At 51.1% G+C, this 25,398-nt stretch overlaps 1 protein-coding gene across 1 annotated transcript in view; it reads left to right on the plus strand.

The window, feature by feature from the left end:
* CACNG2 (calcium voltage-gated channel auxiliary subunit gamma 2) overlaps window positions 1-18,807 on the plus strand; it is a 113,804-nt gene extending 94,997 nt beyond the window's left edge. The window contains exons 2-4 of the mRNA XM_025461013.3: window positions 1,539-1,622; window positions 13,516-13,656; window positions 14,728-18,807. Coding sequence (XP_025316798.1) covers window positions 1,539-1,622; window positions 13,516-13,656; window positions 14,728-15,263 — 761 coding nt within the window. The 3' untranslated portion in view covers window positions 15,264-18,807. The remainder of the gene's footprint in view (window positions 1-1,538; window positions 1,623-13,515; window positions 13,657-14,727) is intronic.
* The last annotated feature ends 6,591 nt before the right edge of the window (window positions 18,808-25,398 follow it).

The raw sequence follows: 25,398 nt of genomic DNA on the forward strand, positions 1-25,398 counted from the left end.
AAATACCTAAAACGCCTATCTTTATGTAAGTACACCTGTTTATCCTATACAAGCAGGTGTATATGATATATACAGGTCTACGTAAGAATGCCTTAAAAGTCCTAAATAATATCTATAGGACACAAGAAAACCTACTTTGCAGGAACTGAAGGTTCAGCACTCTATAGGAAAATAAATTGCTAACTCGTACTGAGGATGGTATTAATTAGGTTATATTAGCTACTGTCACAGAAAAATCCCAAATGTCAGTGGCTGAATACAGTCAGTGTCCAATTCTCCCTCACAGTGATGCCTCCAAGCACTCTTCCCGACCAGCCAGCCACCGCTCTGAGCACTTTATATGCGTCAGCACATCCAATCGCCCCAACTATGCACAAAGGGAGAGCTCTGGTCTCCACTTTTCAGACGAGGAAGCAGGCACCTCCTCCAGGCAGCCCAGCTACAGGAGCTGCCCCCTCTCCCAGCACAGGGTGGGTTATTCATGCATTCAGAGAAAGTTCTACGACACTGGCTGTAGTTGGGCTGCTGCCGGGGGTACCATGGTGTGTGCAACAGACCAAAGCTTCTGCTGTCACCAAGCAGACCTACTCGCAAGCTCTACCCCGAGCAGCGCCATCGGTCCTTAAGGAAGATCGCATTCAATAGGTCGCTCATTCACTCATCACAGTGGTTGCTGGCGGTGGGGAGAGGGGGGGCCACTGTGACATTGGGTTTTCACCTGTGCCCCTGTTCACCTTCTCAGCCATCGCCCCAGGAAAGATTTGGAGTCAACAGGCCTTCTTTTGAGCCCCGCTTCCATCATTTCCTGGCCCCCGAGTACTTATTCAGATCACGCAGCCTCCTGGAGGAGCCTCAGTTTCTTCATCTGTTTAGTGGAGGAGACAATACCCCTCTGAGAGGCCTGTGGTAGAGCCATGATGAGCCCAGGTTCAAGAGCCTGGCAGAGGGCCCAGCCCCCAGGGCGGGGCTCAACCTCCTTCCCACCCCCACCCCAGAGCATTTTTAGCGCAGCTGGGGCCTGGGCACAGTGAATTCCAGGCTTTGCAGATGGGAAGGCGCTCTGCAAGCTCGTTTACAGGCTGTGGGAATGTTTGTCAGCATCCACGCGGGTCCGCCTTCTCCGCGGAGGGAGCGATCTGCTCTCTGGCATGCAAAATGCGAGGTGACTCCCAGCCCAGCCGGGGCGGGGAGGCTGAGGACTGACCGGCTCCGACAGCCTGCTCGATGGCAGTCCCCAGCCCCGAGCCAAACCTCTGCTGCCCGCCAAGCTTCAGCTAATCCTCAGAAGCCTCGGCGCAGGGATGGAAGGCTGGGTTTTGAAGTCCTGGGCCTTAGATCCTCTCCGCGGCACCGCGGGGGTGTGTGTTTTGATTCACAGGGCAGATGTCCAAACAGACCAAGTGATACCTTCCTTCAGGGGCCAGGGAGAGGGCTGAGCCAGTTTCAGAAGAGGGAGAGAAGTCAGCAAGAGGCCTGTGGGCGCTGAGCCCCCCAGAGACTCTGATGTTTCAAGTGTCCTTTCTCCTCTTGTTTTCCAGGGAACTTCAAAGGTCTCTGCAAGCAAATCGATCACTTCCCAGAGGATGCAGATTACGAAGCTGACACAGCAGAATATTTCCTCCGTGAGTGCATGCAATTTATTTCTCCCTTCTAGTGGTCGGTCCTGTCCTTGCAACTTCCAGAGAGTCAAAGGCCAGGACTGTCTAGAGATCCCTGTCTCGGCAGAGGGCAGGAAAAAGCTGAGCCTCCCTCCCCTCCTCCTGCCCGGAGGCCAAAACCTTCAAGCATGCTGTTCCCTCTGCGACAACACTCTTCCCTTCTCTTTGTCTGATAAACTACTACTCATCTTCCAGGTCTCAGGCTGCAACATCACCTCCTCCAGGAAGTCCTCCGTGCCCCTGAATGGGTTCCCAGAGCACAGCACATTTATCATGCTGTAGGGTCCTTCCTTGTCTATTCGAGTAAACATCTCCCTGGCAGTCCTGCCAATTCTGTGAGGCCAAGGATCCTCCCTATCTTGTTTACTTGCTCCTATTCCCAGCAATGATAAGCACCCAGTAAAATTTATTGAATAACCAAATGAAGAAACTCATCAGGCAGTGTCAGATTGGAACTTCTACTGAGACAAAACATGAGATTTTTCTTCTTTCCCCACAATTGAGTCCAGGTTAAATCCTGAAGTAATAGCTGTGACCTTAAATCCACCAGAGGCATATTATCAGAAAAAGCATTTTGAGTCCCAAAGAAAATTTCTCAAGAATCAGCAAAAACTAACAAGGTAAAATGCTCCCCGAGAAAGGGATTTCCAGAAGAGGGGCTGAGGGTCCTTGACGCCTGGGACAGTAGAGCCACCTGAGCAGAAGTGGTTGAAAGCTCTGCTCTCAGGAGGCTTATTCCAGGAGAGGTTTGCTCTCTTCCCGGGAGCGTGCCCACCTTCAGCCCCCGGTGCCTTTCCCAGCTGCTCAGAGGCTGCTAGAGCCTCCCTCCCATCCCCCACAGCAGAACGGCCAGCATCACACTCCGATCACTTTTATGGAAAGTGTAGGAGGCATTTCATTACACAGATCACCCTGTCTCTTTCAATAACTACTCCTCACATCAAAGCCAACTCTTGGGTCAGCCTGGAATCAACCTGGTTTCATTGAAAAGCCCGTGGAACACAAAGTCAGCCAGGCAGCGAGGCAGAGAAAGGAAGGGAACACGATGTAATTTATAGATTTCTGTTTAAAGAGAGGAAAATATCTTACAATGCTCATCATTTCCTTTGATGAATTCCCAAAAGACACTGCTCTTAAGTGGAATTCCTAAAAGACCGGTTGGTTGTCATCCCCCGTTACCATGTCGAGGCTCTTGAAGGAGCCTGGTGGTGGCAGAAAGGCAGGCTGAGGCTGTGTGCTGGGGCCTGTGCTCAGCCCTGGGGACATCGATGTCAAAGAACGGTGTGCGATCCGTGGCCCCAGGCGGAGGCCCAGCTGGCAGGGAGGACCCTGGGCGACGGGGGCAATGGCACAGATGCCACCTGCTGCTGGAGGTGCAAGTGGGAGGCGAAAGCTGAGCCTCACGCCGGGAGCCACACTGGTTGAGCACAGCAAGGATGTGATATATAATCAGCCAGACACCGGGGGCTCCATGTAGGAATTTTGTCACTTCATTGCTTATGCCTAGAACAGCCTCTGGAATAAAGGAGGTGCTCCATAAATGCCTGTCTGTTAACTAAAGGACAGATGCAGGATTCTTCAGTGGCTATTACTACCTATTCCATACCTCCATATCCTTATTATTAAAGAGAGAAGAGCTTAGAGTGTTTGGTTCATTTTGGTGTCCCCAGACAAAAGACTTGAAGTGGTGGTGTTAACAGGGCAGGATTCCAAGGCTCTGATTTAAGCCTACTTAATCCAACAGTATTTTTTGAGTATTTGTAATGAGAGTCAGCAAACTTTTTCTACATAAAGGGCCAGACAGTAAATATATTAGGCTTTGTGGGCCATACAGCCTTGGAGTATTGTAGACATATGCAGGCTGCCTTTGGCGTGGTTTGCTGACCCCTGATCTATAATGTGCTAATCTCGGGCTAAGCAACAAAAGTAATTTTTGAAAGTTGGAAGATGTGAGTTCCTATCATTCTCTAACAGATTCTAATCCTAATAGATTCTAATTAGATTTGCTTTCTTGTTTTTTTAAGATTTTATTTATTTATTTATTTATTTATTTATTTATTTATTTATACAGATAATAGAGAGAGAGAGCACAAGTAGGCAGAGTGGCAGGTGGAGGGAGAGGGAGAAGCAGGTTCCCTGCTGAGCAGAGAGCCCAATGTTCCATCCCAGGACCCTGGGATCATGACCTGAGCTAACCAGGTGCCCCAGATTCTCTCATACTTAATAAGCTCTAACCTGGTTGATTAAAGAAGCTAGAAGGAAGGGATCATTCTTCTAGAAGGATCCCCGGTCCCCCTGAAGTGGGTGGAGCTAAGGCCCAGAGAGGCCCACGGAGCTTCTTCTAGAAGTGGGAACACTTGAGGTGGGCGGGGCTGCACATGGAAGTGGGCGGGGCTGAAGGTGGGTGGGCGGAGCCCAAGCCTCTCCCAGTTCAGGTCTGTTACACCCATCCTCACTTGCAAGTCTGCAGCATGGGAGGCCAGTGAAGGGGCCCATGTCCTCACACAGGCAGGGATAGAAGCAAGAGTGTGGTGCTAGAGGGAGCCTGGTCCCTAACCCAAACCAGAGATCATTCCAGAAGGAAAGAGACTTGGCCTCTAGAGGCATTCAACTCATTTACTTCATAAGACATTCACTAAGCACTCTCCGTGCAGGGCATTGTTGTTGGTACAGGGGACCCAAGCATGAACAAAACAAAGCTGGCACCTCTGCGAAGGGGATGTTCTTCAAGCAGGAAGAAGGAAACAAGCAGTAAGCAGGAGCACAGATAACCCCGAGATAGTCTCAGAGCTTTCAGGGCACAGAGAGTGAGGGGGCGGGTGGAGAGCAGGGGGGTGTCACTTCTCTAAATGAAAAGAGCTAAGAGGATCTAGCAGAAGTGCGTGCCTGAGGAGGGAATGGCAAGAGCAAAGGCCTTATTAAGGCAGGGCGGAGAAGGGAGTGTTTGGGGGTGGGGGGAAGGCTGGACTGGCTGAGCACAATGCACAAATGGAGGGCATCCCACAGCAGGAGGTCAGAGAGGGAGTAGAGGAGCCTAATCATGTTGGGAAGAAATCAGATCTCATTCTAAGTATGATGGGAACCATGGGCAGGAGATAGATTTGGAAGGTCAATTCTGGCTGCTGGCCAGGGAGGCAGGGAGACCAGTGGAGGCTGTTACAGCCCTCACAGACATCCCAGACATCCTGGTGACAGGCTTTGGCCATTCGATCAGAGCATTAGCTGTGGGGATGGCAAGAAGTGAGGGGCTGTTTGGAAGCCAGGGCTGAGAGGAGTGGGGTGGCCAGGCAATGGGGGTGGGGGCCCAGGGACAGGCCCTTGCTGGATTTCCAAAGGACAGCAGAGGACCATGAGGAGGAACAGGATGGGAGCAGGCGACCTAGGGAGTGGAAAGGCGCTCAGCAAAGAGAGACACTCTGGCTTTGACCATTGACACCCAGCCTGCCTCAGACTCAGAGGGGCACCGGGGCAGGCAGGGTGGGCTCCAGAAAGGTGGCTGGAGCACCTGCTCTTCCCCAGGTCGGGGACACAATCTACCGGACTCTGCTCAACCGAGGGTCAGGATCTGTTCAGAGCCTGACACAGGGCCAGCACACTTGTGGAATGAACCAAGGCCTGACCATATGGGACTGTGGGCCTTGCCTGGCAGAGCCATAATTCCCGGAAAACCCTCTGAGGTCTTCTCCTCGGCTCTGTGGGGCTGAGCATCCTGGTACTCAAGAGGCCAGAAGAGATCTGAGCTCCCTAGGGGCCATGGGTCCTTTTTGGCTGCAGACAAAATAAAGACCGGCCCTCATGGCATTTGCAATCTATGATAAATGAAATTAACAAGTTAATTATATAGTCTGCTAAACTGTGAGGAGTGACATGGAGAAAAATCCAGCAGGAAAGCAGGGATAGGAAGTTCCAGGGTCGGGAGAGAGGTCAATAAAAATCCTCCTTGTGAAGTTTGAGCAAAGACTGAAGGAGGTGAGAGGGAGCCATGTGGAAAGCCAAGAGGAGAATGTTCCAGGAAGAGGGAACCGTAAGTGCAAAGGCCCTGAGACAGAAGCAGGTCTGGAATATTTGAGGAATAGGACTGAGGCCAGAAAGACAAGAGTAGAGTGAGCAAGGGGGAGCCAAGGAAGAGTCAGTGTAGAGAGGTTCAGGGCCCCTGTGGGTCATAGAAAGGGCTTGGGTTTTGCAGGAAGCCATGGGAAGGTCTGAGCAGAGGAGTGATGCCATCTCACATCCTACAGGACCCTCTGATTGCCACATTCACAAGAGACTGAAATAGAGCAAGGACAGAAACAGGCAGAACAGTTAGGAACTTGCTGGCGATAATCTAGACAAGAGGTGGCGTCCTGAACCAAGATAGAAGCAGTTGAAGGAGGTGGGAAGGGGTCAGAGCCAGAAAATATTCCTGAGGAACTGCACATTGGATTTCCTGAAAGGCTGCATGTGGATTTCTCAGGGAAAGAAGGAGTCAAGGTTTGAGTCCAAGGCTGGGATTGGGGAGAATGGGAAGCTCAGTGTCAGCTCCATTAAGTCAGAGAAGCTATGGGACTCCCTGGGGAGATGCCCTGCAGTCTGGGACTCCCAGATCAAGTCCTGCCCCAAGACAGGAGTGTGCCAGTTGTCCGCAGGTGGATGGTGTCTAAAGCCACAAGACTTGATGAATGGACCAGGGCAGTGGTGCAGAGAAGAGGTGTAGGGTCTGAGCCCCAGGATGCCAAGGCTTAGAAACCAGGAAGATGAGAAGGCCCCAGGGAAGGAGGCTGAGGAGGGTGGCTAGTAGGTGGCCCTGGGTCACCCCTACCATCCTTATTCCACCAGCTCGACTGAGGATCTAGAGCAGAGAGGGAGGAGAGAGAAGACCAGCAGGGCATGGCTGGGTGGGAGTGCAGAGCTCATCTCCTGGGGTAGCAAAGAAAGTGGGGATCACTTGCTGTCAGGCCATCAGGCCAAGCTTTGGGCATTGTCCAGCGCCTCTTGGGGGCCCTGGCAGATGAAGGCACCCAATCAATATCTGATGGGATGAGTGAATGAATGAAAGAATGAATGGATGAATGCTCTTACCCCGCAAACCCCATGCATATTTGAGGAGTTCCATGGCTTCTTCTGAACCATAGAGTCCAGAGGCTTTCTAGTGACAGGCCCTGGTCACCACCCTGGGCCTCCTGACATCTGGGCCCCAGGAAGGTGTGGCCAGTGTGGCCCTCACCCACCCATCGCTAGCTTACCCAGAAACAAAAGATGACCAGAACTTTTCCCAGTGAGCTCTGAGGGGCCACCTGTGTGTCTGTTCAGGTGCTTCCTCATCCTTATCCCTCCTTAGCAAAGCTTGAGAGCAGGTGAAGAACAGAGACAGTGGTGACCTGGATGTGACTTCCTTTGACTGTTAGCATGTGTCCGTGTGTCTGCCTTTGTGAGTCTATGCTGTGTTCTGTGTCTTTTGGTGCCTGTGTGTCCATACGTTGGAGTGTCTGTCTGAATATGAAAGTGGCTGTGTGTTGCCTTGTGTCTGCGGGTCCCTGCAGGGTGTGTGTCTGTGTGTCCAGGAAATAGGAGTTGGTATTCCCCAGTGGTCATGGTGTGATTTGGACACACCCTAAGCTGCCACCCACACTCACTCACAATCATGCAACCGGAGCAAACATTTCTCAAAACGGTGCTGACCTCGCACACGCCGTACACATTGACACTTTCAATTCTGTCCTGGTTCATTTCTTTAAGTGCTGGCTGCACCCGGCACGCTGACTTCATCACCTCGTCCTGACTCACAACCTGCACTGTGATAAACACAGTCTAGGTAACCCCGGGCCCATGAGAAACTGCAACAGTCCCTTCTGCCACAAGAACTAACATTTCCTGGTGCTTGGCACATCCCAGGCATGTCCCAGGTGCTGTTGTAATTGCTTAATATGTGTTGATTCATTACTCCTCATCGCAGGCTATGAGCTGGTTGTGCTCATGATCTCCCTATGGCAGGGGGACAACCGAGACTCAGGAGGGCAGGCAGCACAGCCAAGAGAAGCACGTAGGCCGCCTCTCCCTGAGTTGGTGCCACTGATCACTAGTCTTGGAGACAATGAAGACTGGGACAACATCTGGCACCTGTGCAGATGGCAATCCCCAAGGAAGCTCACAGAGCTTCCGGAATTCTTTTCCTATGTCACTATATACTGCACACTTGACTACTTTATACATTATCTGCATTGCCCTTCACAACATCCTGTGAGGCAGGTACTGTTGGTGTCCCCATTACACAGATGAGAAAGGGGAGGCACATAGGCTACACTGCCAATGGGGCATGGCTGGGATGGGACCCCAGGGAGGCCATGTGTGGAGCCCAGACTCTTAACCACTACTCTCAACTCATCTCTCTCCCCTCTTCCTCCTTCCCCGAGTCTGTTCCCCTCCAGGAACACCGCCTCCCTCTCCTTCCTCCACTGTCTCTCCCCGCTCCCCTCACATTCATACACTCATGCTCACACCTACATTTGTGGTCCTGGCCACCCCATCCAGCACAGTGTGGATGGGAGCAAGGAAGACCCTAAAAGCAACTCCTGAGCCACTCCTGGGTGATCCCATCCTGTGAGAAGGGACCAAATCCCAAGTGGGATAATAGACATAAAGAGTTGAGCGCCAGGGCACCTGGGTGGCTCAGTGGTTGAGCATCTGCCTTTAGCTCAGGGCGTGATTCCCGAGGTCCTGGGATTGAGTCCTGCATCAGGCTCCCCGCAAGGAGCCTTCTTCTCTCTCTGCCTGCGTCTCTGCCTCTCTCTGTGTCTCTCATGAATAAATAAATAAAACCTTAAAAAAAAAAAAAAAGAGTTGAGCACCATGCCCAGGAAATAGGGAGCCCACGCTCCATATATTCGGTAATGACAAACATTTTGATCAAAAGCCACAAATGGCACTGGGAATAGGTTAAGACGGTGTACTGGCCTGGCCAAGGGGACCCTGATGGGAGGTTCTGGGGTGCACAGGACCATCAAAGGCAGACAGGACCCTACAGATCATCTAATCCAGACATGGAAGTGGAAGCCAGGCACACCGCTGCATGATTTGCACAAGCTCTTCCTGAGCCATCACTAAACACTGGGGATCCCCCAACCCTAAAGCTAGCTAGCCCTCTTACTCTTCCACAGGCAGGCTCTCCTGTGTTCACCTCTGTGTCTACAACCCCCCATTTACGACTAGCCCAGACCCTACCTCTGGGCCCCAAGCCTGCACATCTACCCTGTGAGACCCCCAACTCCAGCCTGGCCTTGGCCTGCCTCGTTTCCTTTAGAGCCACCCCCCCCCCCCCCAGGCTCTCCAGTGGCTCTTAGTGACTGAGGGTCTTCCAGTACTGTGAGCAAGGATTCTTCCTCCAGCCTACTCATGCTGCTTCCTCTCCCTGGAACACTCCACACCCTGCCTCTCTTCAGCCCCATTAGCTTCTCCTTATGCATCAGATGCCAGCTCCAACATCACTCCCTCAGGGCAGTCCTCTTCGCCCCCCACATGAGCTCAGAGGATGGTCTGAGGGGTGGGAAGTGCAGGCAGGACTGAAAGCAGGGGAATACAGTGGTTAGACACACAGACCCTCGAGGTAGACGGCCTGGGTTCACAGCCCAATGTCTCTACTTCCTCACTGGGTGAACCCATGCCCAGCATGGAACCTGGCACAGCGGCAGGCACTTGGTCTCTATTTATTCACTAGACTCACAGCTAGTCAAAAACACAGCATTTCCCCACTCTAACCATGCAGCCTTTCCCCAGTCCAGCATATTACATTCTCAACCAGGAATGGCCAAACTACAGCTAGTAGGCCAAATCTGACCCAGCAACTGTTTTTGTAAATAAAGTTTTATTGGAAAAGAACCACACTCACTTGTTTACATATTGCCTAAGGCTGTTTTCATGCTTCAACAGCTAAGCTGGGTAGTTGAAATAGAGAACATATGGCCAGCAAAGCCAGAAATATTTACTAGCTGTCCCTCTACAGAAAAAGTCTGCCAATACCTGCTTTAGGTATTTGTAATCTCCTTGAAGCCAAAGCAATGGCTTCATGGGGTTCGTATGAAGTCTAAATGGGTTTACCCGTGTGCCAGGATGGGGCCTGGCACATAGGAAGAGCTCCATAAGTGTTGGTAGGTACTGCGTAGTCCCATATGCTTACTCATAGGAGATCAATAAATATTTGTTCATTGAATAAATCAGATACCTTCTGCTCCTCATGACAGATTTTAGCGCTAAAACCATACCAGCTTCAGTGGGAATCAACAAGACGATTCGTGGGGAAGTAGCATCTGGATGAAGGGGAGGGGGTGGACAATAGAAGTAACAAAAATCATACCTTTTATCACTTTCCAGGGTAGAATCAGTAAAGATATTATACAATTCAATCTTGACAACAGGGCTTCTCAAACTTTCCCATGCATTTGCTGGTGCTAAGCACTTTCAGGAGAATGTAGATTCTAACTCAGCAGCTGCAGAGGGAGGCCTGAGAATCTGCAGTTCTAACAAGCTTCCCGTGATGCTTCCCTGGCTGGCTCGCTGACTGCCCTTTGAGTCGCAGAGCCTTACATTCCCATGAGCTGGCTATTAGGGTTACTTTTCCCGTTCTACAGGACGCAAAAACAGACCCAGAGAGGTAGAGACCCTTGCCCATGGCCACGTTGTGAGTGAGTGACAAAGCCAGGATAAGTACTCAGGTGCAGTAAATTCCCAAATTATCCACCCCACCCCCCCACCCCCAGCCGGAAAGACCTCCTTCAAGAAACTTCTCCAACGTAGGTGTCCCTGCTTGCTCTGAAGCCAATTCCTGCCCAGCCTGAATCTGGGTCCTAAAAACATTAGCCTTCCTAGGCATGGTGCTGTCTACTGGCTGTCCCCTGTCTCCTTCGTACTGGGCAAACCTCTTCCAAGAGGCTGGTGTTTGGGTTGGCTCTGCCGGAGAGGCCTCTGTTTTGTACTGCCTGCTGGCTGCCATGCTCTAGAGCTTATCATTAGCTGCTAAAGGACCTTCCGAAGTGGTCCCATTTCCTCCACATTACTCTCTGTTGGCTGCAACATAACAGACCTCTCTCTCCTGCCCTCTTCCATCTTGTCTTTGCACACATGGGCAGGCACACACACACACACACACACACACACACAGCATCCCAGCTCCCTCTCTCTGCTGGCTGGAAGGCTGAGTTGGGACATCCGGGGCTCTTGCAGCAGACGGAGCTGACACCATCAAGCCCTGGCTGCCTGTGAGGCATTTGCTCAGAGGGTGCAGGCTGGGTTTGCCAAATACAGGTATACAGTGGGCAGGAGACACCTGCTTTCTGAGAGGGAAAAGACTGGAGACCTTCCTCCTCCCCTCTGCTCAACTGAACCACCGCTGCTGCCCCTCAGAGGTCACACCAACCTCTCTTGCCTCCGTTTTGCTGTCACCCTCCAGTTCCAGCTGGTCAGAAATCATATCCACATGGAGAGGGCAGAAGCATAAGAAATCATCTAAAGGTCCACACCCGCTTTACACACGGGAAAGCCAGAGAAGGTGAGGTCTCTGCCCAAGTGAGTGGCACAGCTGGGACCCCAAACCCAGATCTCTGTACTCTGCAGCACCCTTCCCAGGCTCCTTGGGAGCCCTGTAGGAAGAGTATAGGGTGGTCCAAAAGTTGGGCTGATCTGAACTTGAATCCTGACTCATTAGCTGGGCTGCCTTGGGCAAGTTACTTTGCCTCTCTAAACTTCAGGTCTCTTGTCTATAAACTGGGGCTAAAAAACACAGCCCATGGGGCTCTTAGGAGGATTAAATTAGAGAATGTATATTAGGTACTCATTCAAGATTCGATACGGAGTAGGTGCTTATCAAAGATTCTTTATTTTCTCGTGAGTCTTCTAATAAGCTCCCCTGTCCCCCTGTGCTTATGAAGATAAGGATTCAGGCAGCACTCAGGTGTGCATGTCCAGGCATTATGTACATGTGTGTAGGGGTGTGGGGGCTGGGGGATCGGGCTGGCGACACAACTGTTACCTTAAAATGGCTTGTTGGGGGAGAGTGTCCACTCAGACCTGGGGGGAGATGGCCCATCCCCACCCGCGGGAGAGGAAGTCCAACTGCCCAGTAACCCAGCTGCTACCCGCCCCCCACTCCCCATGGGCCTCATCCTTTGGCCCCTAGTGCTGGTTCATTCTTCTTCAAGTCCCCCTAAAATAACCCATTCACCCAACAGAATCAATAAGCTGTGTGGATCTCCTGAAGATCCATGGGGAAGAGAGAGGAGGAGTTTTATATCACACATCACAGCAAACTGCCTAAAATCCTCTTGGAAAAAGTCCTCCAATTCTGTATTGAAAAAAACCTCTTTTCTCCACAGATTTTCGTGGCCACACTGCCACCAAAAGGGGCAGGGAGCCAGGGGAGGCTCTACTCTTGGCACCTTCCTCTCCAAGATGCACCCCTACCCTGCCCCATCCTGCCAACCCACCCTCTAGCCAGGACCCAACTTCCTCAGAAGCCACTTAAACAACCCAAACATGTAAAGAAAACCTCCTTTCCCTCCCGTGAGCCTCCAGATGCTCTGCCTCCAGCCTGGCCCGCAGCTCCCAGGACTCAGAGCCCTGAGGTCACTCACCGCCTATTTGAATCTGGAGAGAAAGACTGTTTTACCCTCCAGAGACACTTCGTGGAGACCCCACACCTCTGGGTCCCCATCTGGACACTGTCCCCCACAGATGCCTCCTGCCAGCCTGGCCTGCTCCCCCCGCCCTCAGCCATCTGCGTCCCTCTGTCCTCCTGTCCTCCCATATGTGGGAGTAAAATGTTCCTCAGGGTGTTCTTTTCTTGTGCCTGTTTGTCGGTCCTTTCTTCTCACCTTACCCTGAAGGCGTTTTTAGGGAGTTTTGTTTTTCACTTTTTCTTTTCTGGGCATGTCTGCTTCTTCCTCTTTCTGGACCTCCTCACCTTGTTTATTCACTCAATGACCTTGCATTGGGGGCCTACTGTGTCTCCAGCACTGACCTGACCGAGGTGGTGGGGACAGAATAAAAAGAGAGACCCTCCCCCTAAAAAAAGCCACAGTTTCCGCCTTCATGGGGCCCCATGGCTTGTAGAAGCATACACAGAACAAGTTTTTCCTATACTATCCCTTACCCAGCGTTCACTACATGTCCTCAGAGACTTATCCAAGTGCATTATCAACATCAACTCATTTAATCCTCACAGCCATCGTAGGAGGCAGGTGCTATTACCATTCCCATTTTATAGATGAGGAAACTGAGTTACAGAGAGACACCTTGCCCAACCCTACACAGCTAATACATGCGAAAGCCAGATTCAGAGCCATGTGGCTCCTTTACCATGATGACACACTGCCTCTCCGTGTGCCCCAGGTGTCCCAAACCACACAGGAAGGGACGGATAACTTTGCCCAGGGAAGTCAGGGAAAGCTTGACAGAAGAGGCGAGTTTGAGTTGAGTCTTGATGGTTGAAGAGAAGTTTGCTGAGTCAGAAAGAATAGGAAAAGCATTCTAGTAAGAAGGGTAAGTATGTCAAAAGCCAGAAGCATTAATGACATGACATATGACATATGCTGCGGCTAGACATGAGGGAACACGGGGAAGGGACCAGGAGCCATGGGGCTAGAGGTAGCAGAGGCCAAGTCACACAGGGACCCTGAAGACTTCATGAGGCACTGGAGTTTGGCCTGTAGGCAAAGAGGAGCCCCTGAAGGGCTACGAGCTGGGCACTGGCTCCCTCCCTCCCTAAGCAAACATAGCTCTGGCCCTGTGTCCATGAACCCCTGGCTCTGTGGGCCACTGCCTCCTCCTCCATGCATCCCTCTGCCTCACAGCTGTGCAATTCTCTCTCTTTCTGACTCTCGGTGTCCCGCAGGGGCCGTGAGGGCCTCAAGCATCTTCCCGATCCTGAGTGTGATTCTGCTTTTCATGGGTGGACTCTGCATCGCAGCCAGCGAGTTCTACAAGACTCGACACAACATCATCCTGAGTGCCGGCATCTTCTTCGTGTCTGCAGGTAATGGGCTCTGAGCTGGGCAGGCTAGAGCCCAGGCTCACCACGAGGAGGAAGCCGAGGTTAGGGAGCTGGGCCGCTGGGAAGAACTGGCAGAGAGAGGAGGGAAGGAGAAGAGGAACCTCCAGGACTTGCAACAGGTCACATCACAGAGAAGGCAGGTTGTGCTGGGGCTCCTGCCCCATAGCAACAGCCAAGCCCCCACTGCATCCTCTAGAAACATTGCCAAACCCCGTCTCTCAGCCCAGTGGACCACCTTCTTCCCACCTTTTAGAAAAGGGCCCAAATTCCAGGTCCCTCTCAGGATACCGGCCTAGCCTCCCTGCCCTGTCCCCTCACTGTCCCACCCCGGTGGGAGCAGGCAGAGACCTAAAACCACATACCTCAGCCCCTTATGGGACAAGTCGTATCACTTCAGATGCCAGAAAAAGCACACGGCTGTAGCATGAGCCATTTAATAAGAATGATGAATGTTTAAGTAGCACATACCACACCCCGGCCCCCAACAGCCCCACACAGGTAGTCCTAAATCATGTAATCCTCTCTATGGCCCTGCAAAAGCGAGCCCTATCATCCTCCCCACTTTATGGACCTGGAAACTCTGACTCAGGTTACCCTTACAAAGGCTTTGGATTCCAGGCAGTCTGGCTCCAGGAGCCAGTCTCAACCCCCTGCCATACTGGCTCCAAACCTCTGTGCTGCCTTGAGCAAGTTACCTAACCTCTCTGCGCTCCATTGCCTCATTGGCAAACTCCCTGGAAAGCACTCCACGGTGAAGGCAGGTAGCACATGCTCCATAAACAATATTTATTGTTACTATTATTCAGTGGGGGGTACAATGCCTCTCTCTTCTCCCCCCCCCCATACCTTTGTTTCCATTAGCCCTCCCCTTGTGGCTCATCAAATAACTATCAAGGTGATGCTGGCCACCAGCCCCTTACAGCACTGGTGCTGGCAGCCCTGGAGAGGGGAAGGCCCCACTCCAGCTGTCCCCTCCCCTGTAAGTCCAGCTCGGGGCCAACACTGCCTGGGACACTAACCACCCCTCTCTGATCTCCCCCGCCGGGCCCACAGGTCTGAGTAACATCATTGGCATCATAGTGTACATATCTGCCAATGCCGGAGACCCCTCCAAGAGCGACTCCAAAAAGAATAGTTACTCGTATGGCTGGTCCTTCTACTTTGGGGCCCTGTCCTTCATCATCGCCGAGATGGTCGGGGTGCTGGCGGTACACATGTTTATCGACCGGCACAAACAGCTGCGGGCCACGGCCCGTGCCACGGACTACCTCCAGGCCTCGGCCATCACCCGCATCCCCAGCTACCGCTACCGCTACCAGCGCCGCAGCCGCTCCAGCTCCCGCTCCACCGAGCCCTCACACTCCAGGGACGCCTCTCCCGTGGGCATCAAGGGCTTCAACACCCTGCCGTCCACGGAGATCTCCATGTACACCCTCAGCAGGGACCCCCTGAAGGCCGCCACCACGCCCACCGCCACCTACAACTCGGACAGAGACAACAGCTTCCTCCAAGTCCACAACTGTATCCAGAAGGAGAACAAAGACTCTCTCCACTCCAACACAGCCAACCGCCGGACCACCCCCGTATGAAGCCCACGGCGGGGTGGGGATGGGGGATGGATGGGGACAGAGCCTGGCAGCGCCGCAGGAGGGGCGCGCGGGGTGCCCCCCTCGCCCTCCCGCGCAGTGGGCCCAGAGGTGCGGGGAAAGCGGGGCACAGGGCGGGATCCCAACCATCCAGGGGCGGGGCGGGAGGGGGGAGACCTTCCAAAAGCAAAAACAAAAAAACAAAAAAAAAAAAAAAAAAGCATTAAAAAAAACAAAAACAAAAAAACAAAAAAAGAGAAAAACATAACAAGTAAATTTAAAAAAAAAAGAAGAACAAAATATAAGAGGAACATAGAAGCAAAAGGACAGGAGATGTGAAAAAAAAAACAACACTAACCGAGGGAACGCAAAATAAACTTTAAAAAAAAACAGCGAGAGAGGTTAAAAAATTAAAAATAGAAAATAAATCTAAAAGAAAATGCATGATTTCCCATGTACCATTATTTTAACATTTAATAAAAACCAATTTAAATGAAAAAATAAAAGGGAACCAAGCTAACTAACATTAAAGCAAAAAAAAAAAAAAAAAAAAAAAAACGAAGAGCAGAAAGGAAGCGGAATGTTCTCTGCATTTATCAGGAGTTTCTGTTACTTTTTGTTTTAATGCGGGAGAGTTACTTTTCTGTTCTCTTTAACCCCAAGCGGGCTCTGCCTCCCTGGGCGAGTGGGGGGTGGAGACTCAGGGGCCTCGGGGCCAGGTAAGCCCCTCGGTCACTGCCAGGTCCCTGGAGCCTCTGGATGGGTGCCCCAGGAACGCTGGGCAAGCTCCAAGGCTTGTGAGCCGGCTCCACCCGGCACTTATGGGGCAATTGTAGGCCTCCAGGTGACTCAAGTCCTTGGTCCCTCCTGTCCGAAAGGTGCCTGGAGGGGGGTGCACTTGGGGCTTGCCCAGCCCTCAAGTTCCCAGTCCTTAATGGTCCTTAACCCACTGTGATGACTTCCTAGGCCTTGAGGGAGGGGACGGAGAGGGGATGGCTGCCCGTTGGCTTGCAAGATGCCCGGAAACCCTGGAATCCTCAGGGTGAGCTTTTTGGGGTCACCACCCCAAGCTCCTGCCCCTGGGAGCAGGAGATGCTCACCCCCCCGGGGGGACATAAAGCAGCTCTCCCTCCTCACCTCTCACCTCAGGGCCACCTGATGACCCTGGGGCGATGGTGGACCCCCAAACTCATAAGCCCCCCACCGCCCCCTGGGAAGGGGGCTCATTGACCCTTTGGGGGTCCTTGGACTCACTGACGCCCCCCTGGGGCCCAGCAGGTCCAACAATGACACTGCAAAAAGGTTTCTTTTTACAAAAGAAAAAAAGGAAAAACAAGTGGTGATTTTTTTAATAAAAAAACCACAGACTATAAATAAATGTAAATATATAATAAGTGGATTTACTTGCAAGAAAATCAGATAGTATTTTTCTTTTAATTCTTTTCCAGCTTTAAACTGTGAAAACAAAACAATGGGGTGGGGTGGGGGACTTAAAATTTAGCAGGGAACTTGTAAAGGGAAAACAGAAAACAAATATACAAATCCATTAAAAAAATAAATAAAACAAAACCTGCTGGGAGAGATCAGGGCTGAGCTCAAGATGGAGGGAGAAGAGGAAGGCCCTGGGGAGCGGCAGGGAGGTTCTATGACAGAGATCTCTTCCTTATATCAGGAAGGTGCTGCTAATGTGGAAGAGAGAGAGAGAGAATCACAATGGAGAACCCGGTCTACACGAAGGAGATCGTACACAACTTCCACATACTCACACACACACAGACACAGCCCTCCAGGCCCCAAGCTCCAATACACCAGGATACACACTGAGTTTAAACACTTCCCTCCCCATACAAAGCCAGAGGCAGGGCTCAGAGAACGCTGACTCCCGCCCTCCAAAGCCATTGACAAGAACAACCACCACACACACACACACACACACACACACACACACACACCACTTGCATGCATGGAAAGGGCCCCTGTCTAAAATCCAGCTCTGGATTCTGGAATCCCTTGCTGCAATGGTCTCTCTGGGCCTCAGTTTCCTCCTATGCAAGCATGTGGATTGACCTAGATGAGCTCCAAAGGCCTATTCTTAATCTTAGTGTCAATGACTTTTAAGATCTGCCACCTGCCCAGAGGAAGATGCCAGGGATGACCAAAATAGCAGCCATCCAGCCCCCAGACATTGAGAACATTCCTAAATCATCAGCCTTTCAGACACACACGCGCGTGCGCACACACACACACACCCCATATGCCTCCTCACTGTGCTCCCAAACCCCTGCCCCCACATCCAATGTCAGAGCAAATATACGCATGTATGAGCAAACGTATCCTGCCATTCAAACAGAGAGGGGAAAAGGCACAAAGGTCCCCAGAGTCACTCTTCACTTCGTATCCCCTTTCCTTAGTGCCATAACCCAGTCACAGAGAGTGAAGAGGGCTTCTCTGAGGGAAGAGATCAGCCACCAGGCCTTTCCCGCTATCTCTGGGGGTCAGAGAAAAAGAGGATCCTCGGAGGTTTGCTGGGAGGGGTCAAGGTCAAAGGGATGGAGGGGACGGCTTGACAAAGTTTGGTCACAGGTTGAGGACCAACCCCCAAAATAAAGCTGACACCACACCACGGAAGTCTGGGGCATCCCGTGTTGCTCCTCCTTCTCCTGAGAGCGACAAGGGCCAGTTGAGACTGAGAGAAACCCAACAGCTTTCTCGAGAGTGCATTTCAGCCCAGCCTGCCAGCCACTCTGCTGAAGGGGAAGGGCACCTGCTAGACCCATCAGTGGGTCTTGCTCTGCCTCCTCGACACTGGCCTGGCCTAAGTTCCTCAAGTTGAGCCCTGGGGAGTTGTGGGGAGTGGCTATCAAGGCCTTGGGGGGCTTGCACATTCCCAGCTGCCCACGCTCTGTTTCCAAGTCAGCTGCAGCTGGAACCCTAAACTCAGCCTGAGCCACGAGGCAGAGCATCTGCCAGTCCAGCAGGTCACAGGCTCTGGACAGAGCACTGACGGCCAAGGCTAGTGTGGTGGGTGACCTAGCACTTCTTCAGTCTGGGCAGAAATCACAATCTCTCTCTCCCTCGCCCCACCAGCTTCCAAACCCAAACCCAAAAAGATGAAGGACCAGAGAGAAGGAGAGGCCCCAAGAACAGAGCAAGCAAGCGGGTGCTGTTCCAAGAGGAAAATTGGTCCCAGTTCCAGCGGGGTGTTTGGGATGGCAACGGGCGCTTCTTTCCAGGCTGAGCCTTGGGTCCTGGGCCTGCTGGAAGAAGGCCCTCTGGGTGTGGGGTGAAATCAGTACTGCTGAGAAAGGGCTAGGGGGAAGGAGCCGGGAGCGGGACTGCAGAGGGCACTGCTTGCCAGGGTGGACGGTTGCTCATGTCCAGCTCAAACCAGTTCAAGAAACCAACCTCCGTTTTATTTTCTTGGTGGGTCCTTTTTTTTTTTCAGACTGTTAACAGAAAAAAAAAAATTTTAAAAAGCAGAAAACTTAAAAAAAGAAAAAAAAAAGAAAAAAATCCTGGTACATGAAATAAAGATTTTTTTTTTATAGCTTGGTCCTCACGTCATTGGATTTCTTTAATTGCTTTCCCGATCTTGGCATCTCATTTAAAACAATGCTAAAGCCACAGGTTCTCAGAGGTGGGGGATGGGAGGCCTAGAAGCTAATTGCAGTAGTGACCCCACTCTCCAGGTCGTAAGTGTCCTCTGAAATATCCCTGAAGGATACTTGCACACCTCCAGTGACAGGAAGCTCATCCCCTCTAGAGGCAGCCCAGCCCTGGCTAGGCAGCATTTATTGGTCAAAGTCTCCTCTACAAGACGAATTTCAATCCACATCTTCCTTTGAATCCAGCAACACTGAATGAATGCCTTCCCCTTCTAACACAATTGTCTCTAAATACTTGATTTCAAGCATGAGCACGATGTCCGTAGAATTTCCTGTTTTAGAAAAAACCAGCCCCACTCAACATCCCAGTGACACTCCAGGTTTCAGTTTTCCCCATGAAAGTATGCAGCCTGGAATGAATGTGACCCAACTGGTGTACTCAGAGGGCTCCATGCACAGGGCTGCCCTCAAGCTCCCAATCCTTAATGGTCCTTAACCCACTGTGATGACTTCCTAGGCCTTGAGGGAGGGGATGGTGAGGACTGTGGATTGGGAGACAAATGGAGAAGGGCTAGCAGGGACCCCAGAACTCTCCCAATTTGAACAACTAGGAAAGGCAAAATGGGATGTGTCCTAGCCTGCTCAGCCTGCTCTAAGGACACCCCCTAGACTGGGGGGCTTACACAACAGACATTTACTTCTCCCAGTTCTGGAGGCTAAGAGGTCCAAGGGCAAGGTGCTGGCAGATTCGGTGCCTGGTAAGAACTCTCCTCCTGGCTTGCAGATGGTCACCTTCTCTCGTGGACTCACGTGGCACCAAGCTCTGGTCTCTCTTGCTTTTCCTGTAAGGTCACTAATCCCATCATGGAAGCCCCCTCCCAGCCTCTTCTAACCCATTATTACCCAAAGACCCCCACTTCCAAATATCCTTACACTGGAGGTCAGGGCTTTAATATATGTATTTCAGGGGGCCACAAACATTCAGCCCATAACAGGATGCCAACAGGAGAACTGGACCCTTGACATTGGCAAAAGGCCCTATTTGCAGGCAGCTAAAGAACCACCCCGCCCATGTCTGGCCCTGGTCTGGTCAAACTGCCAGCATCAGCTATTTGAAAGAGGTAAACACCTCTCAAAAATCCATTAAATACATTTAATTTAGTTCCTTTTAACTTTCAAAAAAACTGTCATACTGAACAGGAGGGGAGGAAAGAAGGTATTTCAAATCAAATCAAGATTTAAAAAACAAACAAAAAAGAAATCATCCGTTGGCAAATTGTAAAATGCTTCCTTCCTCCTTCTTCTATTGCTTCCCTGGGACCACCTTCCCCATCACCACCTTACTGAATTTATTATCCTTAACTAGCAAGGTCAGGTACAGACCCACAACCGAACACATGACAAACAGGAAAATGGAAAGCTGACCAAAGTTTGTTTAAGATGAAGTCACATAGTTCTGAAAAGAGAAAAGAGCTTCATTCTGTCCTACTGACATCCATGATCACAGACCAAAAAAATAAAAGCACAGAGATTCTCATTCATTACAATGGCTGGGCTTTACTGACCTGGTTATTTTCATGTTTCCATTTGGAAAGCCAGAAAGGTGACTTGGGTGTGATCTTAGAAACAGCCATGGTAACATACAGTGACAGCGACTGGGGAGGGTCCCAGATGTCACGACCCCAGTCCTGACATGGATGGATCTAGCTTCTTCATAAGCTCTGCAAGATGGGATCTCTGGGAGAGGGGATCCCTGGGTGGCGCAGCGGTTTGGCGCCTGCCTTTGGCCCAGGGCGCGATCCTGGAGACCCAGGATCGAGTCCCACGTCGGGCTCCTGGTGCATGGGGCCTGCTTCTCCCTCTGCCTGTGTCTCTGCCTCTCTCTCTCTCTCTGTGTGACTATCATAAATAAATAAATAAAAATTAAAAAAAAAAAAGAAACATTTAAAACAAAAAAAAAAAAGATGGGATCTCTGGGAGGGGAGACACTATATAAGATGTGGGGAGGAGGCTTAGTCATTGTACATGTCTCCCTGGGGCCCAAGAGAAAGGAGATGGTATGTGGAGGAGACCCAAGTGACACAGATCTAACAGAAGACCATCCCCACCCATGAGGTCTCAGAAAACTCTACCTGGAATTGGCCAACATTTAGAAGTCTCTGCTCTGCCCAAGTCCCCTCTGGCCACACCACTAAGCCCTTCCATAGAGTCTCAAGCATCTCTTCCTCCATGCTCACCCCTAATATTCACAGGCCCCAGAGTAGGAGTACAAATGGAGCTCACATAGCATAAATCTGAATATTTAACACCTAAGAATCAAATGAACAAACTTTAAAATATGTTCCATCCTTCTCTCCTGACAAACATTTCTTTACGCTGACCTAAAATACTAGGTTTGAATTTGGAAATCTCAACCTTGTCTGAATTCTGTACCCAAAAAGTGGTGTGGGGCAAACCCACCCTGGCTCCTGGCCCCCAGCCCGGCCCCCTTCCCTACCCACCTCCAGCTCCACTTGGCCACACCTTGGGTCACTCCACCCTCAAGATGGATGGTAACCAACTCTGGAGGCTGGCTTAGCATCCTTTGGGCAGAAGTTCTAGAGTAGCAGGCACCAGACAGAAGCCTGAGAGAGGGGCATAGGCTCAGGGCAAGCACGTTCCCTTGGACTATGGTCTCTTCTTCCCGCCATGGAGGGGGGCATGACCCAAGGAGGGCTGGAGTAAGGTTCCAGAAAGCCCAATGTCCAAAGCAGGGGTCCCTCTTGTCTGAGTGTGGGGTTCTTTTGATTCCTTCATGCAAAAGACCCATCCATTCATGTAAAAAGGTACTGCTGGAGTCCAGAGAGGGCAAGCAATGTGTGCACATCTGCACAGTGAACTGCTTCAAGCAGGCTCCAGGCCCCAGTCTCCTGACCTCTGACCTCCAAACTCCACAGTCCTCAGCCACCCCTTCTGATGGAGGTTTGAAGAATTCTTTCTCCTTCCTCCTCCATTCATACTCCAAGCTTAGAGTTGTCTCCTGGCCACAGTAGTGCGGTCCTCCCCAAACTCCAAAGGCTTTGGGAGTGTCTGCAGGAGGGGTGCAGACACAGGGAGGGAAGGCTGATGTCTCAGTGAGTGTCTAGACCTGCCTAACAAGGAGCGTCCATTTGGACTGGCTTCCAAGCAGGCCACTGAGAAAGCTGGCTGGTAGCCAACATCCCAGGTACACAGGTTCTGGAAAGAAGTATCTCCGGGCCAGCTTGCGGAAGACTTCTTCCAGGCGGGAAGAGCTTGACCGACTGCCTTCCCCCTGCCCTGGGCTGGCACAGGTGTTAATCCAGCAATGTGCTGGGGCTGCCTCCTACAGGCTTACATGAGCCAGCCATGCACATCCCTTCAACTCTGTGTCCAGAATGCCACCTTGAAAATGGGCATAGAGGGAGTGCTTACACCACAGAAGGGGGTAAATGCTGTAAACCAGGGATTTTTTTTTTTAAAGAAGAGCTGACTATCAAACATTTACTGGCATACCATTGCATAAATCAGTAGATATGGCATGTGCACATAGGCTCACTCCTGCCTATCTTCGAGATACATCCATACGCCCCTCACAGTATGTGTGCATGTGTGTGTGTTCATGTACATATTTTTATGCACATACACGCGCACACACTTCTGGAGTTAGACCCACTCACATAAGCATATTCATTCAGTCTGTCAGCTTTTATTGACCACGTCCTCTCTCCTAGTCCTTGATCTTGGTCCCAAGTGTGTTGACATGACAAGGATATGAGCTTTCCTGCCGGAAGAGACACAGAGGATTGCCAAGAAATAGGATAAAGCTGTACAAACGGCATGGAGAAGAGTGGAACCTCCTCCAGGACGCAGGGTGGGGGCCCAGAACAGGTGGTGCTTCAGCAAGGATATGCCTACCCACTGCACCTATTTCTCTGCACTTAGTCTATGCACTCATAGACTTACTTGTGCATCTCCTGCACCAGGTGAGAATGAGGTGTGTCTATCAGCCACTAGCATGTGTGCATGGGTGTGCTTATGTTGTGCACCCATACATGCTCAAAGCATGGCCTAGAAAGAAGGAACACTGGTCCAGGGGGAGATGGCCCATTTTCGTCACCAGGCCCACCAGCCCTGAAGCAGTGAACCCAGCCTCCCTCCCTCCTCCCCAACCCCAACCTCTCAGTATCTATCCATGTCCCGGTCAACCCCTCTCTCCTTGAGGCTCCCTCTCCTGCATGGGCTCTCCTGATCTCTCCCTTATTTTCTCCCTCTCCCACCAAGTTACCAGTCTTGTTTCAGCCCACCCACACTGCTGTGCAAAGGATTCCCAGGGAATAGGAAGTAAATGGTGAGAACAGCTCAGGTACCTGGCTCAGTGGCTAGTGCTGGAAGCAGAGAAGGAAGAGGACCACAGACAGGCTCTGAGGCTCTGAGTTGAGCAAGAACATCTGTCATGAGGAGGAGGACAGTATCCCTTCCTACCCTACTCAGTTCAGGAAGTCTAGAATGACCTCTCATGGCCTTTAAATAGTTCTACCTCTTCTTACAGGGGAGATAAGACATAGGGGGTGAAACTCAGGCATGATGTAGTTAGTGGCCAGAGGTGGGTCCTGGGTGCAGGGAGAGGGAAAGGAGAGCACTTGAGCTAAAACACTGTTTGTATCACTCCCTCACTCAAAAACCTTCAATGGCTCCCCGGGGCCCTCCCAGTAAAGCCTTCAATGTCCTTCTTGGTTAGCACTGCCACAGCAAACTGGGATTTACTGAGAGCCTACAATGTGCCTGGTACTATCAAATCATACATCATCACAGCCATGTTAAGCAGGTATTACTACCTTCTTTACAGATATGGAAACTGAAGTGCAGAGAGGCAGAAAGGTATGAGGGGGGGATCCCTGGGTGGCTCAGAGGTTTAGCGCCTGCCTTTGGCCCAGGGTGTGATCCTGGAGACCCGGGATTGAGTCCCGCATCAGGCTACCTGCATGGAGCCTGCTTCTCCCTCTGGCTGTGTCTCTGCTCTCTCTCTCCCTGTCTATTATGAATAAATAAATAAAATCTTTAAAAAAAAAAAAGAGAAAGAAAGGTATGAGGGTTAAGAGGGTGGGCTCTGGAGTCTCACTGCCCAGATTCAGTCCTGGTTCTAGCCACTTACTAGCAGCCTAACCTTGAGTCAGAGGTAATCTGCAGTTTCTGACTCAGTTTTTCTGACTCAGTTTCCTCATCTGTAAAGGAGAAATAATATTAATAACACCTATGTGATAAGATCATTATGTGGACTAAATGAACTAAAGGCACTAAAACAGTGCCTGATACATAATACCATTTATACAGCACCTCTATATGAGTTAACGCTCAAAAAATGTAGCCATGGTACAAGACATACCAGAATGTGGCAGAGTGGAAGTTCAGACATCAGGGTCTCTGGGTCCAGAGTCCAAAGGCCCACTCCTCGGTCCTGCCTGCATCACCTACACACAAAACGCACATAGAGTGCCTTAATTAAGGGCTGTACACAGGGGGAAAGACAAGGGAGGGGGCAATTCTCCCTGGCAGGGGCCTCGAGGTCCAGGGTACAAGGGTGGTACCAGGAGAAGCTTCACAGTTCTGAGTTGTGAAAGACCTTGAGAGCTAAGGCTTGAGCCATACTCACGTCCTTCCTGGTGCTGGCCCTGCCTGATTCTCAGGGATATGACAGGACCACTCTGATTGATTGATTAATTGATTCATTCATTCATTCCTCCATTCACCCATTCATTCAGCTCCCATTACATGCTGTTCTGTCCTCAATGCCTGGTGGTGGGAGTAGGGGTCATAATCAAGACAGACCCGGTTCCAGCCTCCTGTAAGTCCTGTTCCAGAGGAGAAGCAGGAAAATGAGCAAGTTCAGAATCCAATAATCATCTAATCACAAATTTTCATGAGTGTTACAAAGTAAATGCATTGGGGCAATGGCTTAAAAACATCACAGGGGTTGACCCCGCCTTCGGTCATCTGAAACTTAATGGCTTAAAACCACTATCACTGTTTTCTTATCCCTCAAAATCCACAGTTCTTCACCACAGGGAGACGCCTGGGGGTAAAGTCATCCAAGGGCTTGACGTGGCTGGAACAACCAAATGGACTCTCGCATGTGCTGTAATCGATGCTGATTGTTCGCTGGGGGCTCAGAAAAGCTGTCAACCTGAACCCCTCATTTCTGCCCCCTGTGGCTCCTCTATGTGTCTTGGGCCTCTCACAGCCTGGCAGCTGGGTTCCAAGCGGTAGAAACGGGAGGCTGCTCATCATCCCAGAGCCCAGCCTCAGAAATCTCAGCAATCAGCTCCCCTATATTCTGTTGGTCACAGCAAATCCCAAGGCCATTTCCACAGAGAGGAGAAACTGGGTCCACCCCCTGATGGAATTAACAGTGTGCAGATGAGAGGGGAAGAGCCATCAGGCACCACCTTTGAACGTTAGATACAGCAACCCCTTCAGTTAGAGCAGTCAGTGGAGATTCTTGCTGATACTTTCAGCTAAAATTTGCAGGGTAAGAA

This window comes from Canis lupus, chromosome 10 (assembly GCF_003254725.2).
Source record: "Canis lupus dingo isolate Sandy chromosome 10, ASM325472v2, whole genome shotgun sequence".
Lineage (NCBI taxonomy): Eukaryota > Metazoa > Chordata > Mammalia > Carnivora > Canidae > Canis > Canis lupus.